Source organism: Rattus norvegicus, chromosome 7, assembly GCF_036323735.1.
Source record: "Rattus norvegicus strain BN/NHsdMcwi chromosome 7, GRCr8, whole genome shotgun sequence".
NCBI lineage: Eukaryota > Metazoa > Chordata > Mammalia > Rodentia > Muridae > Rattus > Rattus norvegicus.
Genome location: NC_086025.1, coordinates 126516222 through 126535133, shown reverse-complemented (window position 1 = coordinate 126535133; position 18912 = coordinate 126516222). Strand labels below are relative to the sequence as shown.

The 18912-nt window shown below is 47.2% G+C and overlaps 1 protein-coding gene across 5 annotated transcripts in view; it reads left to right on the top strand.

The window, feature by feature from the left end:
- Prickle1 (prickle planar cell polarity protein 1) overlaps positions 1-16547 on the top strand; it is a 95995-nt gene extending 79448 nt beyond the window's left edge. For 4 of the 5 annotated variants that reach the window (XM_006242213.5, XM_063263654.1, XM_063263655.1 and 1 more), the window contains 7 exons: positions 5033-5219; positions 6974-7087; positions 7825-7962; positions 8464-8667; positions 10604-10790; positions 11939-12802; positions 14330-16532. In XM_006242213.5, coding sequence (XP_006242275.1) covers positions 5088-5219; positions 6974-7087; positions 7825-7962; positions 8464-8667; positions 10604-10790; positions 11939-12802; positions 14330-15186 — 2496 coding nt within the window. In that variant the 5' untranslated portion in view covers positions 5033-5087 and the 3' untranslated portion in view covers positions 15187-16532. Of the gene's footprint in view, positions 1-5032; positions 5220-6973; positions 7088-7824; positions 7963-8463; positions 8668-10603; positions 10791-11938; positions 12803-14329 lie in introns of all 5 variants that reach the window. The other variant, NM_199396.1, reaches the window with a different exon arrangement.
- Positions 16548-18912: the final 2365 nt, after the last annotated feature.

The window sequence follows — 18912 nt, the reverse complement described above, 5'->3', positions numbered from 1 at the left end:
CCCCTGACAGTTGTTTGATATTTGCATACTGTGTTAAATTTGCATAACTTGATGGGGTTTGGTAGGTTGGTCCAAGAGAATGGTGACTACTAGAAACCACAGCAAAGCTCACACAATTATAACCTTCTGAGGCTCCTGACTCCCTCCAGTCCTCCCTCCGCTTCTGAGTTGCCCTCCCACTGTTGAACTTTACAATCTCAACATGGGACTCATTTCCCCCTTTCCGGCTACTTTGGTTCGCTTTCCTTTCCTGTGCTGGTTTCCTTAGGAGCTAGGTGCCCTCCCAGACTTCTTTCTCTTTCCTGGTCATGATTTTTAATACCACTCTTCTTGGACAGCCAGGATCACTCTGTGGCTCTTTTCTCCTTCCCTACTGCCCTGCCCTGCCCATGGTGTCACGAGTAAAGTGTCCTGCCTGGATGTGCAGTTCTTGGCAGTCTGAGCAGTACCATTCTTGGGGAGAATCTGTTTTCTAGGGATGCCACCTTCTACACCACTGGTTCTGGAACTTTTGAATGTTGCCGACTTAGAAAAGGCTCTAGAACAGCTGTCCTCACCTGTGGGTCACAACCCCCACAGGGGTCTCAGGTCACACATCTTGCATATCAGATGTTGACATTGCAATTCATAACATCAGTAATAAAATCTCAGTTATAAAGTATCAACAAAATAATTTCATGGTATCAGGAACTGTATTAAAGAGTACAGTATTAGAAAGGCTGAGAAGCACTGCTCTAGAGGAACAAAGGCAAAAGGCCGAGTTAGTTAGACATCAGAACACGGCCCCCTTAGCTGTCCCAAGTGGAGTAGAAAGGAAAATGATGGCCAGTGACCAAACTTAGCAGAGAAAAACAAGAGTAAAGCTGCCCTCTGGGTTGACTGACACCTTCGAGTCCTGAATGCCTTCAGTGACTCCCGCACCAACAGAGGGACACAGGCCCTCCCTGTAACACCCAGGTCCTCCCTGTAACACCCAGGTCCTCACTGTAACACAGCTTGCACTTTCAAGCTGTGCCTGACGTACAGAATACTGGAAGCGAAAGACTTTAAAGATTTCAAAGTCATTGGTCATGGACTAAAGGGTAAGGCCTCATACTGGCAGACAACCATAATGGGAAGCAAAGCATGACCACACCCAGCCCAGGATGGTGGCACACACCTCTGATCCCAATCCTCGGGATGCTGAGGCAGGTGGATCTGTGTGAGTTTGAGTGTGATCTACAGGGCAAATTTCAGGACAGCTGCAGCTATCTAGCGAGACCCTGTTTTGAAAATAACAGAAAAGAAACAAAAACCATGGCAACCAGGAGAAAAGCACCTGCAGGAAACTTGAAAGGCACTAACACATCAGAGGTCCAAAGACCGGACCCTGGACTACAGCTCCTACACAGGGATGACCCCAGTCTACCCTCGTTCCTGGTGAACAGCGGGTTTTTAGGTCACCCAGCTGGATTCTACCCGCTGTTTCTGGAATTCCGAAGCATGAGAACTTTTTTCACTGTGCTCAAAATGAAAACCGCTCACCAGCCACAGGATCAATCCCATGAATTTACCCACAGGCTGCCGAGAAAGAATGAGAAAGAATCAAGGGACATACACAATAGAATTTGGATCCATTCCTATCTATCACATTGGCTACATTTACTTAACATCCGGGCTCCTAAGGGGTTGTCACTTACCTCCTTAGTTTTGTTTTGTTTTGTTTTTTCTTTTTCTTGTTAAATTTTATGCCATCTGGTGTTTTGCCTGCTTGTCTGCCTGTCTGTCTGTCCTTGTGTCTCCACCTGGTTCCCAAGAAGAAAGCCTCTTGGGTCAGATGTCCTCCTGACAGTTATACGATGATGGGGAAGCCTCATACAGCTGCAGGATGGTGGGGGGGGGGTGTCTTTTTTAAGTGGTGAAAGTAACCAGCTAGTTTTCAAGAGAGTGGGGTGAGAAAAAACAAAGGAGGGGCGGGGAAGTGTTACCATTTCCTGTGGCTTGGGCTGCTGGGATCACTCCCATGATAATCCCTGAAAAAGTACACCAACTCTGCCAAACTCCAGCTTGCTTCTCACCCAGATGGTGAGAGCCTGGCTCTAAGGCTCCTCAATCTCATGCCTCTAGACAATTGGCCCTACGGCTCAGTATGCGTTGAGACACCTCCCAGGTCACCCTGCTTCAGACTGCATTTAAATAGTGTAATGCTAAGGGTAGCAGGGACGGTGGCCACACCACCAGTAAATCTGGAGCTATCGTTGGGATGGAAGTGACTCTCTTGTTTTCCTACAATTGCGGTACCATTTGTGTTGTCAAAAAAAAAAAAAAAAAAGAAGAAGCCTCCAGGGTAGTTTGTTGAAAGGCCGGAATGCACCTGTGAGAGTTTGAAGTTTAAAATGAGGCCACTGCATCCAAGTGACTAGTTGGGGAGGATGGTGGCCATATCACATGGTCCACCTCCATCAGGGTAGGGACGCACCCCACATTCTCCTAGAGTACAGCTGTAAAAAGAGATTCAGGGTCTTTGGTTTAGGGGAACACACATAGTCCGTCATAATTTCTTTTTTTTTTTAACATTTATTCATTTATTATATATAAGTACACTGTAGCTGTCTTCAGACACACCAGAAGAGGGCATCGGATCTCTTTACAGATGGTTGTGAGCCACCATGTGGTTGCTGGGAATTGAACTCAGGACCTCTGGAAGAGCGGTCAGTGCTCTAACCACTGAGCCATCATCCCTCCAGCCCCCGTCATAATTTCTTGAGCTTTTACTTTTCTAGTTTTGAAAACAAAGTAACATTTAATTTTTGGGTTCTTTTTTAATATTTATATTGTTATTTTCCTCCTACCCCACACCCCCAGCTAGGTTTGGTAACAGACAAATGCTCCCATTTCAAAATGCTGGTTAAACGGCATTGAAAGTACCAGTTCTCCTGGTGAGAGAGCCCATGAGTTACTAATTAAAGTCTTAATCTCTAGTCCTCTTCCTTGGACACACACGGGGGTGGGGGTGGGGTTAGGGGAGGGGCGGATCTTTCGGGGCAAAAGGGAAAGACCCAAGCTGTCTTCTGACTTTCATTAACACATCCCCTTTTATTGAGGGGGTGGAGGAATGCACCTCTGTTTAGCGTCTTTCCTAAGACGTGAATGGTCTGCACCTGTGTGCCGTGACTGGGTCAGAAGGTGATAGCCTCGCCACAGTGGACTCGGAAATGAGGCCGCCTCCCATTCTGTCGGTGGATGAAAGCCTGGTTTACCGGCGGAGGCGGTAACTCGCTGAGTCACCGTTTCTCCCGCAGGAATAGCTGCAGCCACGAGGCGGGTGCTTTAGAGCTCTAACCCTGTGTGAGCCGTTCTAAAGTCTGAAGTTTAAAATGTCCTCGGGTATTTCAGTAGCCATGTATTTATTTTAATAAGAGACCTCCCCGCCCCCCCCCTCGCCCCCAACCCCCAACATTGTTTAGTGCTGCACTGAGAATTGCTGACACATCATTTTACCTCGGGCTGGGATTGGTTAGGATTTCAAGTCAGAGGGATTAGGCTTTAACTCTTGAACAAGAGTCGTTTGCCATCTTTGAGCCCTCTCTGTAACGTGACTGGATTGTACCCATTCCATTTTTTAAAAAGGACTTAATTAATTTTTACTTTATGTGCATTGGTGCTCTGCCTGCATGTGTGTTTGAAGGTGCCAGATCCCTAGACGGTTATGCTCTAGACGGTTATGCTGCCATGTGGGTGCTGGGACTCGAACCCAGGTCTTCTAGAAGAGCAGCCAGAGCTCTTAACTGCTGAGCCATCTCTCCCACCCCCCAACACACAAACTTCTTTATACTAAACTGTATCGAGATCCAAACGTTTAAAGAAAACTGGAGTCGTGAAGGCTCTTGTTTCCCTAGTGCCTCATGAGTGAGGGATGATTTTTAAGAACCAGAAAGGAAAGGGGATAACACACACGGTGCTAACCAAGCCGACACCTCAGCCTCAGGACCACTCTTCGACACCTTCAGTGCCCTATTTCTGAGACAGCTTTCCTATTCAGAGATTCTTTTTTACCTTCCCATCTTTATTAAACTGGGTATTTTTTATTTACATTTCAAATGTTATTCCCTTTCCCAGTTTCCATTTCAACATCCCCCTAACTCCTCCCCCTCCCATTCAATATGGGTGTTCCCCTCCCCACCCTCCCCCCATTACCACCCTCCCCCCAACAATCCCGTTCACTGGGGGTTCAGTCTTAGCAGGACCAAGGGCTTCCCCTTCCACTGGTGCTCTTACTAGGCTGTTCATTGCTACCTATGAGGTTGGAGCCCAGGGTCAGTCCATGAATAGTCTTTGGGTAGTGGCTTAGTCCCTGGAAGCTCTCTATTCAGAGATTTAATGCTGAACCAATGACCACTTTGACCAGTGGTGGGGCTGGTTCCACTTCGCGCTCAACAAGCATTGCTAAACGTTGGTTATAATGAGATTAAACTCTCAAGTCACCAAGCTGGACCTGCGAGCGAACTCCGTACTCCTTCACTGTTTGTTGAGGGGATTGCCTGCCTGCCTGCCTGCCCTTTCCAGTCTGTGGGTCAGGTTTGATGTCAAGGATTAGAAGTTTAAACTGTGCCGTTTTCGTCAGGGCCACGCGCTCAGCTGTCTCTGCTGCCCTGATTGGAAAACTTGCTTAGGAAATGGGGGGAACTCAGCAAGGTCTCTGCAGCCTGGTGAGGCAGAGAGAGCCCAGTTCCCAGCACTTCTAAATTCCTAACACCTCGAAGGATCTCCTCTGTAGGTAAATTAGTCAAGCAGAGCAGTTTCCTTACCAGGTAAATCATAAGCAAGAAGCATGTTTTGTAGGCAACTGAGAACGCTAGCTTGGTGGCCCGTTTTCTTTGGTACTGAGCTGATGGAGGTGGCCACTTCCTAATTGTTTGAAGTTAGCAACTCCAGGTGTTTGGTCACTTTCTCTGAGCAGCCCATAGATGTGTAAACCCTACTAACTAGAAGCTCTTGGTAGAGAAGGATTTTTTTTTTTTTAACACTTTGTGTCTCCTTGTGTCACCCACAGCCACTGTCTTTGGATGTCCTGTGACTGAGAAGCCAGAGTTTTGAACCTCATTATTATGCCTTTGGAGATGGAGCCCAAAATGAGCAAACTGGCCTTTGGGTGCCAGAGAAGTTCCACATCAGACGACGATTCCGGGTGCGCCCTGGAAGAGTATGCCTGGGTCCCACCGGGCCTCAGGCCTGAGCAGGTAGGAAGCAAACTGCCTTCTTCGATTGGCTTTCCAGGGAAGTGTGGAACCTCTCTTCTCCCTGGCTGGCTTTGCTTTCTAAGGTCTGGTTTGGTTTCAGTAGAAGCTTCCTGTCTTCCTGGATCTGCTGCCCCGAGCAATGCCCTGTTTCTGCCATCGTGATTAATGGGAATGCAGGACACCACAGGCGTTCCTGATGGAACTTTCACGAGTCACTCTATGGGGAAGAGAAATGTTCCTGGTTAGGATATTTTGATGGTCAGGGGTGGGGGAGGGGTGTTGGTCCTTTGAAATGGGGTCTCACTGTGTCCTGGCTTGCCTCCAACGCAAAGAACTCAGAGGTCTGCCTTCCTCTGCCTCCCAAGGGCTGAAATTAAAGGTGTGCACCACGAGTACCTGTTTCAAAGCTTCAGTAGAACCGAAGGAAATAAAAGGCCACCTCCAGGCCAGTGCTCCACAACGCTCCTTATGGAAGAGGGGTGCAGTGTGGCCAATAAACATGGCCTTTGATAAGTACAGTGGAGATTAGAGAAGCAACATTGTGCTGCTCCCTTTGTTTCCATTTGCGTGCCTATTTTTATCTCCCAATGTCCTTATGGTGAGGTTATCAAAACCCGTTGGTCGATCCTGTACAGGCAAAGTTATCCTTCAAAATAGAAGATGCCACCCATTCCGTGCCTGACTGGGAGTTACCATTCTTGGGAGGTGGAAAGGAATCCCTTTTGAGATAGCGTATCTTGGGCTGGAGAGGTGGCTCAGTGGTTAAGAGCACTGACTGCTCTTCCTGAGTTCAAGTTCCAGCAACCACACGGTGGCTCACAATGATCTGTAATGGGATCTGGTGCCCTCTTCTGGTGTGTCTACATTGTATTCATATATATATATAATAAGTCAGTCTTAGAGACAGAGACAGAGACAGAGACAGAGACAGAGAGAGAGAGAGAGAGAGAGAGAGAGAGAGAGAGAGAGACCGATCGACCTTTATACATTCAAGATCCAGTGTGTAATTGGCTGGTAACAGTAAGGTAACAGAAAAGCCTCTAGAACTGCAGGAAGGAAAGGTATGCTGGTGTAGCAGTCAGGGAAGTGGCATTTTGTGGAGAGGATCCCTTGTATCCTTGGATGGTGTGTGTTTGCAGACCTGCTGCTAGTAGACAAGTCCCAGATCCCTAATCTTTTTTTTTTTCTACTTGAATGCCTTTGGTTCCATCTCAGCAGTGCAGGGGATGGTCCTAAAAGACAACAAAGTAGCTAAGGTTAGCCCAGCATCTCCCTTCTCCTGCTTCCTTGGGGATGCTGTAAATACCACAGCCATTCACACTGATACTGGAGAGAACCGTAGACTGCAGAGAGAAAAAAAAAAACATTGAGTCTGTCTGTTTAGAGGCTGGGTGTTGGATCTTGTCACACAGCCTGTGTGGCCATTTACAGAATTCACCCCGGCGCTATCCCTTGATCCCCCAGCTGACCTCTGCAAGGCTGGGGATGAGTAACCATAAATGTACACATTTGATGGCGCATAATTTACGGCGCCCTTAATTGTCACTACAAATTGCATTCCTGAGGAGCAGTTTAGCAGCTGGGTGCTAGAGGATGCTAGCAGATGCAGGTTTGCACGCTGCTGAGTTAGCTCAGCTGGTCCCCTCATTAACTGCAGGAGGCCCAAGCCCAGGAAGGAGGGAAGGGTAAAGACAGGCGGTTCAGCCCTTCCTTCTGTGCACCGAAGGCCTCATGGGCTGCTTCTGCTTCCCCAGATCCAGCTCTATTTCGCATGCTTGCCAGAGGAAAAGGTTCCTTACGTTAACAGCCCTGGAGAGAAACACCGGATTAAACAGCTTTTGTACCAGTTGCCACCACACGATAACGAGGTAAAGTAGCAGGAGGGAAGCTAATTAGTAAAAGAGAAAATAAACAGTCAAGCATCAAGGGGCCTTTCCGAAATCCCAGCTCTTCATTGACTGAACCTCTCCGAAAAACACACCCTAAGAATACAGCTTTGCTTCTCTCTTTCTCTCCTCTTTCTTTCTTTCTTTCTTTCTTTCTTTCTTTCTTTCTTTCTTTCTTTCTTTTTAAGAGAGAGAAGAGCCTCACAATGGGAAGCTCCCCACAAGTTGTCTCTGATAGTGTTTTCAGCTCCCCACCGATTATCAGGAGCCTTCCTTACCTTGTGCAGGATGGGGGCACCTCAGTGTGTTTTAGGATTGAAGACCTGTGGGCCTGTAGAATGTGAGAACAGCCAGTTTCAGCCTTCTGAGGAAGGTGGTGTCTGTCTGTCTTGCAATCAGTTCACACTTAGAAAATGTAAGCCACACCTGCTCTATCCGATAGTGTGCCTTTCCTAAAGATGGAGGTCCATTTTGTTTATTTATTTATTTTCTTTTCGGGACAGGGTTTAGATCTGGATCTATAGACCAGGCTGGCTTCGAACTTGTAAAGATCTACAGGTTTACAGGTCAGGGACGCTGGGATGAAAAGCGTGTGTCACTATGCCCAGTCGTGCCATGTTATAACTGAGGGTTGGAATCAGGGCAGCTAGGCTCCCTGTTTGACTCCTTGAAAGTCTGGGAGGGCCCTCCATGACACACTTCCGCTCTCTCCTGTGAAGGTGAGGTACTGCCAGTCTTTAAGCGAAGAGGAGAAGAAGGAATTGCAGGTGTTCAGTGCTCAGAGGAAGAAAGAAGCTCTCGGAAGAGGAACCATTAAACTCTTGTCCAGAGCAATGATGCACGCAGTGTGTGAGCAGGTAGGCCCCTTCTAGGTGGGCAAAAGGTTGGTGGAAGTGGTGGAGGGTGATGGCTGGTGTGGATGTGCACCCTACAGACTTCTTACTCACCGTCTGCCTGTGTGACCACAGGAGCCAGTCTCTTTGAATGAAACTGTGTCTTGTGTGTGTGTGTGTGTGTGTGTGTGTGTGTGTGTGTGTGTGTGTTGGAGTGGGGGGCAGCTTTAATTTCTGTCTACTCCTGCTGGTGATTAAATGGCTATCCAACCGTGGATCTACCTTACTTGATCACTCTTCCTAGCTCTGTCCAGTGTGTCTGAGCCAATCCCTATTCATGGAGGCTTTCCTATGGGATGTGTTTCCTACTGAGAACCTTTAGTAAGGGGTCAAAATGTCTTCATTTTATCGCTGTGTTTTAACTACCCTGTCCTAACAAACCCGTGGGTTATTTTCAAGTGGGAAAGGCTGAAAGTCTGGTCATTTAGGTGAAGGGCCATTTTAACTTCAAGTCTTTGTTTCTAGTGTGGGTTGCAGATGAACGGAGGGGAGGTCGCAGTGTTTGCCTCCCGTGCGGGTCCTGGAGTGTGCTGGCATCCATCCTGCTTTGTCTGCTTCACGTGTAATGAACTACTGGTCGACCTCATCTATTTCTATCAGGATGGAAAAATCCACTGTGGCAGGCACCATGCCGAACTGCTCAAACCTCGGTGCTCAGCCTGTGACGAGGTAAAAAAAAAAAAACAAAAAAAAAGCTCATCCCCTTAATGATGGAAAAATAAGCCAATGGCCAATATTCCACTGTTCCCAACTAAGCAAAATATGTGGCTCTCCTGCTTTTGTTCTGTATGGATATTTTTAAGATAAAGCCGCCCATCCTCACTGGAATTCTATGTAGCTAATACATAGAGGGCAGTGGGGTGCTTTTGCTTGCCCGTGATACTGTCTCTGAAATGCAGGGAAGAGAAAAACACCACACAGTAATATGCAGGATGTGATCTTTTGTTTCTCAAACACAGGAAGGAAAGAACTCTGTGTAGTAGACATGTTGCACACAGTCAGCAAAGATACAGACGGACTGGGTCAGTAGAGGGCATAGCAGAAGACGAATGACTGTGTAAAAGGCATTTCTTCCTCTTACATTATTGTTATTTATAAGGTTTTTGGTACTTTTGAAATGGTCCCGTGAGACTAGGCAGGTCTCAAACTTCAATTCCTTACCCTCCTACCTCCACCTTCCTAGAGTTGGGATAATAGAAACATACAGTGATGTCTACTGAGCTTCTTATTTTAAAGTAACTAAGTTATGGATAAGTTGACAAGATACTGTAGAGAGCCCCTTAAACACCTTTCTTCCTGGTGCTGGCATCTTCTGTCACCTTGGGGTGGATAGAAAGATCAAGAGCCACCATTCATATAAGAGCAGCGCTTATATCAATGGACTCTATTTAGATTTCCACGTTTGGAGGCATCGGAGAGTTGATTTTTGTCATAGTGCTGAGGGAATATGATACAAGGATTAGAGATGAAGTAAGGCGTAAAATTGAGTTTAGAAGTTAAGAATATATGAGCCTTAAAAAAAGGCAGGAGCCTCCTGTAGCCCAAGTTGGAGGCAGGAGCCCTCTGTAGCCCAGGTTGGCTTCAGACTCTTGTAGGGAATGACCTTGACCCTCTAGCCCTCCTGCTTTAACTTCCCAGTTCATCATCTGGGTCCTTCTGGTATCCCAAGATGCAGTCCAGGGTTCCTCACCGTCTCTTCTTCGTCTTCTTCAGCCTGACACAGAAAGCTTATCACTCATGCATGTACTCCTTCAATGCAGTAGAGCAATTTTAAAATCCTTAGTGTGCAGGTTGACCCGTGGTGTCGGATTACTGCACAGTTGCTCATACACTCACAACACCACTGTAGCTCTGTGCTCAGCCCACAGACACTTTACTTCAGTTAAAAGAGACCAAAATTTACCTGACCGTCAACATGTGGGTGGCCAGCTGATACTGCCAAAATCTTCCCCAGAAACAAAAGAATGACAAGTGAATTCTTCCTCCATGAAGAAATGGTTCTTTCATGTTTATCTAGCTTACCTTTTCAACAGTGGCAGTTTATATTCTTGTAGACTAATCTCTGTCAGTGAAATGAAAATCAAATGAAGCCCATACCAATCGGTAGCTGTCTATGAAAGACAAACATAGACATTGTATAGCAGAGGAAACTGTTTCTTTCTTAGATGTATAATGAACACTAAGAGTGAAACAATATAACTAAGTCAGTGGGTCAGGCCATTTATATGCTCGCCAGATGGTGGTGGTGCACACTTTCAACCCTAGCACTCAGGAGGCAGAGGCAGGTGGATCTCAGAATTCCAGGACAGCCTGGTCTACAAAGGGATTTCTGGACAGCCAGGGCTATATAGGGAAGCGCTGTCTTGAAAAACCAAATAAAGCAATACAGTCTTCAGACCAGCACAAACCAAACAGGTAGGAAAGTATCACTCTTTAGAAGCCATCAATCTGCTAAGGATTGACAAGGGAAGGGAAGTTGGGCAGAGATGTGTGTGCCTTGTCCGACTACTAGGACACACACACACACACCATGCAGGGTGGAGCTTTGTCATTGAGGTGGTTCGCACTGATCCTCCATTCTGCGCTCCTGTGTTTCTTTTCAAAGATCATTTTTGCGGACGAGTGCACAGAGGCCGAGGGCCGCCACTGGCACATGAAGCATTTCTGCTGCCTAGAATGTGAAACGGTCCTGGGAGGGCAGAGATATATCATGAAGGATGGCCGCCCCTTCTGCTGCGGCTGCTTCGAGTCTCTCTACGCGGAGTACTGCGAAACCTGTGGCGAGCATATTGGTAAGTTGCCTCTGCCCTGTCACACGGCCGTGGCCATCAGTGATTACCCACAGCCTCGCTTCCTTAACGTTTATGAAAAGTGTTTACACATATTAGAATACATGGGCCCTTCAGTGATTGTCAGATGACTACTGCATTCTGACTATCACAGAGCCAGTGAATGGGGGCTATGATCTGAGGAAGTTCCCATGAACCTTTGAGGCAGGTTTTTTTTTTTTTTTGTTTTGTTTTGTTTTGTTTTTGGTGTTGGGGATGAAATCCAGGGCATATATTAGGAAGACACTTGTCATGCCATTTTTGCCAGTCTGTTAACATATCTGTTTCCGGTGTGCTTGGAACACTTCACTGAAAATAAGGAAGTCAATGCTGAGCTCTTAGCCAACAGCAGGCTGCCCATGGTTAGAACTTAGGTAATGTTTGGATGTGCACGTATATAGGAGTGCTTGACAATGCTTCAAGATTAGGCCCAGGCTGGAGAGACAGCTCAGCAGTTAAGAGCACCGATTGCTCTTCCAGAGGTCCTGAGTTCAAATCCCAGCAGCCACATGGCGACTCACAACCATCCATAATGAGATCCGATGCCCTCTTCTGGTGTGTCTGAAGACAGCGACAGTGTACTCATATAGATAAAATAATAATAATAATAATAATAAAAACCATTATGCCCCAAGCCATCTTCAGTAGCGAAAGTATCAACAAAAAAGGCACAGGAATACAAAAGCCACAGCGCTGAACACATTAAGTATGAGACACCAGATTACTCTGAGTGTGGTAAAATCTAAGGGTGCCTCAGTGAGGAACATGTTGGTCAATTTAAGTCTCCTCTGCTCTGTATCGATGGCCATGTTATGGCTACCAATATGGATATTAGAGATAATTTTTTAAATAAATTGAAAAACACTATAAGGAAATAAGGGAGGTTAACTGAGCCTATGTAACCCACACCTGACCAGGGCAGCACAGAACCAGATGTGTGGTGCACACCTGCAGCCCCGGCGCTCACAGCCAACTTGGGTTCATGGCTGGCTTGGACCACACAGCGAGACCTCGCCTTAAAACAAAGCCTGGAACATTTCCATCACCCACAGTCCCCTCCTGGCCACACCTTTGCACAGCCCCTAACTGTTTTCCTGCCCTTTTAAAAACAGGTGTGGACCATGCCCAGATGACCTATGACGGACAACATTGGCATGCCACCGAGGCCTGCTTTTCCTGTGCTCAATGTAAGGCCTCTTTGCTGGGATGCCCCTTCCTCCCAAAACAAGGTCAGATCTACTGCTCCAAGACCTGCAGCCTTGGGGAAGACATCCACGCCTCCGATTCCTCTGACTCTGCCTTCCAGTCAGCCCGATCGAGAGACTCCCGGAGAAGTGTGAGGATGGGCAGAAGCAGCCGCTCTGCTGACCAGTGCAGGCAGTCTCTCCTTCTGTCTCCCGCTCTGAACTACAAGTTCCCGGGTCTTTCTGGCAGTGCTGACGACACTCTCTCTCGGAAGCTGGACGACGTGAGCCTCTCCGGGCAGGGAGCGGGCTTTGCTCATGAGGAATTCTGGAAAGCCAGAGTGGATCAGGAAGCCTCTGAAGACCCTGAAGAATGGGCTGAGCACGAAGATTATATGACACAGCTCCTCCTCAAGTTTGGTGATAAAAACCTCTTCCAGCAGCCGCCCAGCGAGGTGGACATGAGAGCCAGTGAGCACTGGATACCCGACAACATGGTTACGAATAAGCCGGAGGCAAAGCAGAATCACCAGAGCCTTGCGAGTAAAAAGTATCAGTCGGATATGTACTGGGCCCAGTCCCAAGACGGGCTGGGTGACTCCGCCTACGGCAGCCACCCAGGCCCTGCCAGCAGCCGAAGGCTGCAAGAGCTAGATCTGGACCACGGTGCTGCGGGGTATAACCATGACCAAACCCAGTGGTATGAAGACTCCCTGGAGTGCCTGTCTGACTTGAAACCAGAGCAGAGTGTCCGGGATTCTATGGATTCTCTGGCGTTGTCCAACATCACAGGTAGGCCATGCAAGGGTTGTGGGGTGTTAAAGAGGCTGATATGCCAGTTACAACTGAGTGCCAGTAGGGGGCGTATTATTATTTAAAACTGGGCTAATGAAGGTGTTTCCTTTGCATGCCACGAGATAGTAAAACAGATGTGTCTTGTAGCTGAATACATATGTGTAACGTTCTGAACACAAGCCTGAAGACCAATATGGGTAAGGGAGTCTGTGTCTGTATTATTGGTTAGATAGTCCAAACTTCGATTATACCAGATGTATCTTAAGATACCAAGAGTAGCCCGAGTGTGTTATAAGATTTTTGACTCTTAAAAATAAAAATTTCTGGATTGCCCTGTGGCAGAACATAGTCAAATTATTATTGTTGTTGTTGTTAATAATAATAATAATAATACCACCCAAGGTTTTTTTCCCCCACATTGTAACTTGTACTTTAAGCCAGGCAGTGGTGGTGCAGGCCTTTTAATCACAGCCTTTGGGAGGCAGAGGCAGGTGGAACTCTTGAGTTTGAGCCCAGCCTGGTCTGCAGAATGAGTTCCAGGACAGCCAGGGCTACACAGAGAAACCCTGTCTTAAAAAAAAACCAGACAGACAGAAGTAGTGCCAGCCTGTTATATTGGTATAATATAGCCAGGAGAAGGCCACATGCTGCCTGCTGCCGCAGAGTGGTTTGTCCAGAAGGAAGAGACACTGCTCCATTCTAACTCCCAGCCCATCAGACCTGAGACTTAAGGGGAGTCTAGGAAGCATGGTGGGTGAGACTGCCTTCGCGGCCCCATAGAATTGGATGGAAGTGTGAAAGGCAGGGGCGGGCTGGAGGTGAAGCTTGGACGAACAGCGGGCACGTTGTGTGTACAAGGCCCTTCATTTAACCCCCAGTGCTGAAAACTAAAACCTAAGAAGGTGAGAAGCTGACAGTCCCTGGGAATTATGGGCTGAAAAGCAGGCTGTCTTTAAAAAGCAGGGAGTTACACAGCCTTCCCAGCCCCCCTCTCTCCTGGCTTCATACATACTGTGTAACAGAGGTCCTGGATTTGGGTATGGAACTAGGCAATCTGGGAGTAGTGTGAGGACTGAAGGAGAAGAACTAACAAGATGATTCAGGCCTGGAGCTGGTGAGCCTTCTGCTCTCAAGGGCTTCATTGTACTCTTTTGGCCAGGCCATCTACTTTCTGTTCAAGTTACTGGGAGAAGCAGCCGCAGACAGCATCTGGGCAGATATGTACAGCTGGGTTCATAGCTTGTGGCTACATAGAGCAGGCTGCTGGCCCCAGTCTGAGATGAGGAAGACCACACACGCTGAAGGGGTTGACCCGTGCTGCAGATGAGAGGCGGGGCTCTCTTAGCTTCTGTTGTGGCTAGGCGTTCATTTCTGCTGCTCCGTGCAACAATGTTTTGGTTGCCGTAGTAGCAGAAACAAGGTTTCTATTGTAACTTTTCCTTGAAATGTTCTCCTGGGTCACATTTAACAGCTTTGAGAATGTTAGGACAGGTGAGAATCACGTTGTTTTGGGTCCTGTTGCAGGGGCATCCGTGGACGGAGAAAGCAAGCCAAGGCCATCATTATACTCTCTCCAAAACTTCGAGGAGATAGAGGCAGAAGACTGTGAGAAAATGAGCAATATGGGAACTCTGAATTCTTCCATGCTGCACAGGAGCGCAGAGTCCTTAAAAAGTCTGAATTCAGAACTGTGCCCAGAAAAAATTATACCGGAGGAAAAACCAGTGCACCTGCCGGTGCTCAGAAGATCCAAGTCTCAGTCCCGACCACAGCAGGTCAAGTTTTCAGATGACGTCATCGACAACGGAAGCTACGACATCGAAATCCGGCAGCCTCCAATGAGTGAAAGGACTCGGAGACGAGTGTATCACTTTGAAGAGAGGGGATCCAGGCCTCACCACCATCGCCACCGGAGAAGCAGAAAGTCGCGGTCCGACAACGCCCTGAACCTGGTCACAGAAAGGAAGTACTCCGCCAAGGACAGACTTCGGCTGTACACCCCCGATAACTATGAGAAATTCATACAGAGTAAGGGCGCCCGGGAGCTCCAAGCATACATGCAGAATGCCAACCTCTACGGCCAGTATGCCCACACCACATCGGATTATGCCCTGCAGAACCCAGGAATGACCAGGTTCCTGGGGCTCTACGGGGACGACGATGACTCCTGGTGTTCATCCTCCACTTCCTCCTCCGACTCAGAAGAAGAAGGCTATTTTCTTGGACAGCCAATCCCTCAGCCTCGGCCACAAAGATTCACCTACTATACGGATGACCTTTCTAGTCCGGCTTCTGCACTGCCCACCCCACAGTTTAATCAGAGGACAACTAAATCCAAGAAGAAAAAGGGACACAGGGGCAAAAACTGTATCATTTCTTAACCAAGTAGACAGGGAGATTGTCTAAAACTTAGTCATTTAGCCTGGACTTTGACCTTGTATTCGTCATAGGAAAGTCGCTAAAATAGTGTAAAGTGCTTTCTTGGCCTATATAAATGAGAGCCCCACTGTGTTTACAGCCAGGTTAACACACAAAAGGGGTGGTTTCTCCAGTCTCGGTGCCATAGTAACACAGTCTCGTGCCCCCATGGCAGGTCAATTACAGTCTCCAGTCCACAAGAGAATACTCCAGAAACTGCCGGCAGGTGATTGGACAGAGCGTGTGCTAGAAGATGGATAGCCACCTTTGTAAGCAATAGTGCTTGTCGTTAATTCAGTCAGGTTGGCTCAGGTCCTGACTGGTGTCTTGTGAGGCATGCACGTGTCACCATGACGACCTAGCTAACACTGTGTGCTCCATTGTGTAAGGCGAACTTGTTCTCCTTCAGCCCTTATTAGCCAGGTAAACATATTGTATCCCTCCCAGCTACAGACCGAAAGGACTTGCTATTTATATGTAGTGTTTCATAGACCTAAGTGTATTCCTAATTTAACGGTGCAAATATTGATGTATATACTGTACAGCTCAGATTTTAAAGCTGATATTTTTATATCCCTGAACTGCAAGGTGTTTGTTACACTGCCGTGCTCGATTTGCTAGGAAACCAGAAACAGCATCCATGGATGAGATGACTGCTTGTATTTTAGTCAGGGCTTAGAAGTTTAGACAGTCGATTTATATTGCTTAGTGATGGAAAGTTGGTTTTTTTTTTTCCTTCCTTCAATATTAAAAAAAGGCTCTGTATGCATGGTGGGGCTATGTACATACTCGGTACTGAGCCCTGTTAATCTCACAAGTGTTATTTATGGTTCAAGCTTTGTAAACTGTATAAATGTAAAAAACAAACCCCACACATACCTCTGGAGTATATGGTAAAACCGAGGAGAAGCTATGAGGCGACCTTCCCCGTGCAGGGGGGAGCGGTCTCAGCAGGTGGTAACGTCCACACAAGGGGCTTTCTGTGGCAGTCTGTGTAGACTTACTATGTACAGAGAGGTTATTTCTTCTGCCCCTTTTCCTTCCAACTTCTTGTTGGCCTTTAAAAGCAATTTTGAAAACTGGGTTTCCAGTTGCGGTTTTCTTTTGAGATTTTTCAGGAAGAATGAGCCGGAGTACTCCCAAGTTCATGAGACTCTGGTTGAATGGAGAGCCATGTCAGATTTGAACTAACGAGCGGGTAGTTTGGTCTGTGCTGTCCTTGCATTTACATCTCGGTCCTAACTAAAGGTCCTGGTGTCATCCTGGGCCTTTCAGGGAGGTGTTTAATAAAGGCTTAATAAATGATAAACTACCTTTCCGAGTCTGAATCTTCCACTCTGCTCTGGTGCTCAGGCAAGGTTAAGTCCGAAGTCCTCCTGAAAGATCTCTGTTGAACCCCAGGCTTGAGGAACAGAAACTTTATCAAAAGCAAAGAAAAGCTGTCTGGCCTCAAAAGGGCCAGGCGTGAATCCAGCAGGTACCTATGGACAAGGACCTCCCAGCATCCGTCCCTAGAGGGCAAGGCCAGAAAGAGACCCTGTAGGAAGGCTGCAATGGGGAGAGGGCCTTTTGCTTTGCAGCTGCACTGGTATTTCCAGGGTCCTGTACACTTCAAGAACAGGTCACTATGAGAATGAACAGTCCTCAAGGCAGGAATTGTCCCCCAAGAATCAAACACAAACACTAAAGTTCTTCCCGTTCCTCATCCCCGTAAGCAAACAGTATTTATCCAGTACCACTGAACCCTCCAGATATTCCAAACACAGTGTCTCTTGGGAATGCTCCTTGAGGACTGGGGCGGGGCTCAGTGCATACAAGGTCCTGAGATCCATTTCTAACAGAGAGGTGGTGAACTCTACCCCGTGACTTGTTCTTCACCCCCTATGACTACAATCGGATGTTTCACCCCACAGCTTAATAGCTGTTCTGTTTGGGGGTGCTCCATTATTCAAAGAGGCCTTTGGTGGTTTCCTCATGCACCTATAACAGTGGCACATGTGACAACATGCCGAGCAGCAAAGTCACTGGGGGAAAAACAAGTTACACGTTGTTCGTTGATGGATGCCACCTGTTATCCCCGAGGAGACTCTCATGGGTCACACGAGGAGAATGCACGAGGGCAGCCTTCTTGGTGTTGTAGAACGTGACCCCCTACAGGGAGTGGTTGGTGTTCTTTCAGGAATGACTGCAGCGAAACAGACTTACTCAGGCCTAAGTGCATGTGCCGGCTATACGCTCTGCAAGTGTAGTCTCAAAAGATTATTCTGCCAGTCATCTGGCGGCCATCACGCATGTTGTTTCCTTACTTAATTACACAGACTGTAGATACTTCTGTTTCCTTATCTGTGGACAATGCTAATGTAACTTTGGGATTCTAAATCTACTCACCAGAGAAGTCTACAGGAGGAGAAAGGGAGGCAGTCGGAGATAATATTTTTTTTTTTACCCCCCCTTCCCTCCTCAGTCGGAGATAATCTTAAATCAGGGTTTCTATTCCTGCACAAACATCATGACCAAGAAGCAAGCTGGGGAGGAAAGGGTTTATTCAGCTCACACTTCCACATTGCTGCTCATCACCTAAGGAAGTCAGGACTGGAACTCAAGCAGGTCAGGAAGCAGGAGCTGATGCAGAGGCCATGGAGGGATGTTACTTACTGGCTTGCTTCCCCTGGCTTGCTCAGCTTGCTCTCTTATAGAACCCAGAACCACCAGCCTGGGGATGGCACCACCCACAATGGACTGGGTCCTCCCCTCTTTATCTCTAGTTGAGAAAATGCCTCACAGCTGGGTCTCATGGAGGCATTTCCTCATAGGAGGCTCCTTTCTCTGTGATAATTTCAACTTGTGTCAAGTTAACATATAAAACCAGCCAGTACCCAGTCCTATAACGAAAGCACTAAACTTGCAGAAAACACCTGAATAGACCTGGTTAGAAAGTATAAAGCATGCTGCCAAGTCACTGAATTCCAAAGTTTGACCCTAGATAAATACCACTCAGGAGTGCATGCTTCTGACCATTCAGTGGAGGGACAGATGCTGAGGACTATATGGTCTTCCCTGGAGTCCTTAGAGTGCTCACTGACAAGAACTCTGTCTATCTGCTGTCCCTAGTCCTCGGTCTAATTCTTCACGGAAAGTCAGAAGTAGCAGAAGTAAAATGAGATGTCATCTGCTGTCCCTCCTAGGAGACGGGGAGCACATGACAAGAGCTGGAATGTGTACCCAGGACTGCTTGTTACAGCTCCACTGTGTTATGAGGTCCAAACCAGTGTTATCAGCTCCAAAGTATGACGAGAGAGGCTAGGAGTTGGCCTCTGTTCTGAAAAACAACTGTCCAGCCACATGTGACTGCTGCCAGCCAATTCCCGTCTCCAGCCCTTAAGTCAGGAGCCTTAATCAAGTTAGAGCTTCCTAAGGAAGGCCCAACACTAACACTGTTCATAGGAACATTTGCAGATGGGAAAAAAAAATTATCAGGAGTCTTCAAATCAGAATAAAAGTACAAAAAAATACACATACAGACACAAAACCAAAACCAAAAGCACAAAAACTGGAAAATAACATAGTAATAATAAAATAACATAAAAACAAAATACAAAACAAGAAGAGACACTGAAGAAACTATAAGTTTTCGCTTTACAAGTAGATGTCAATTGGAGACAGCTTCTTCGTTAGGGAACCTGCATCCC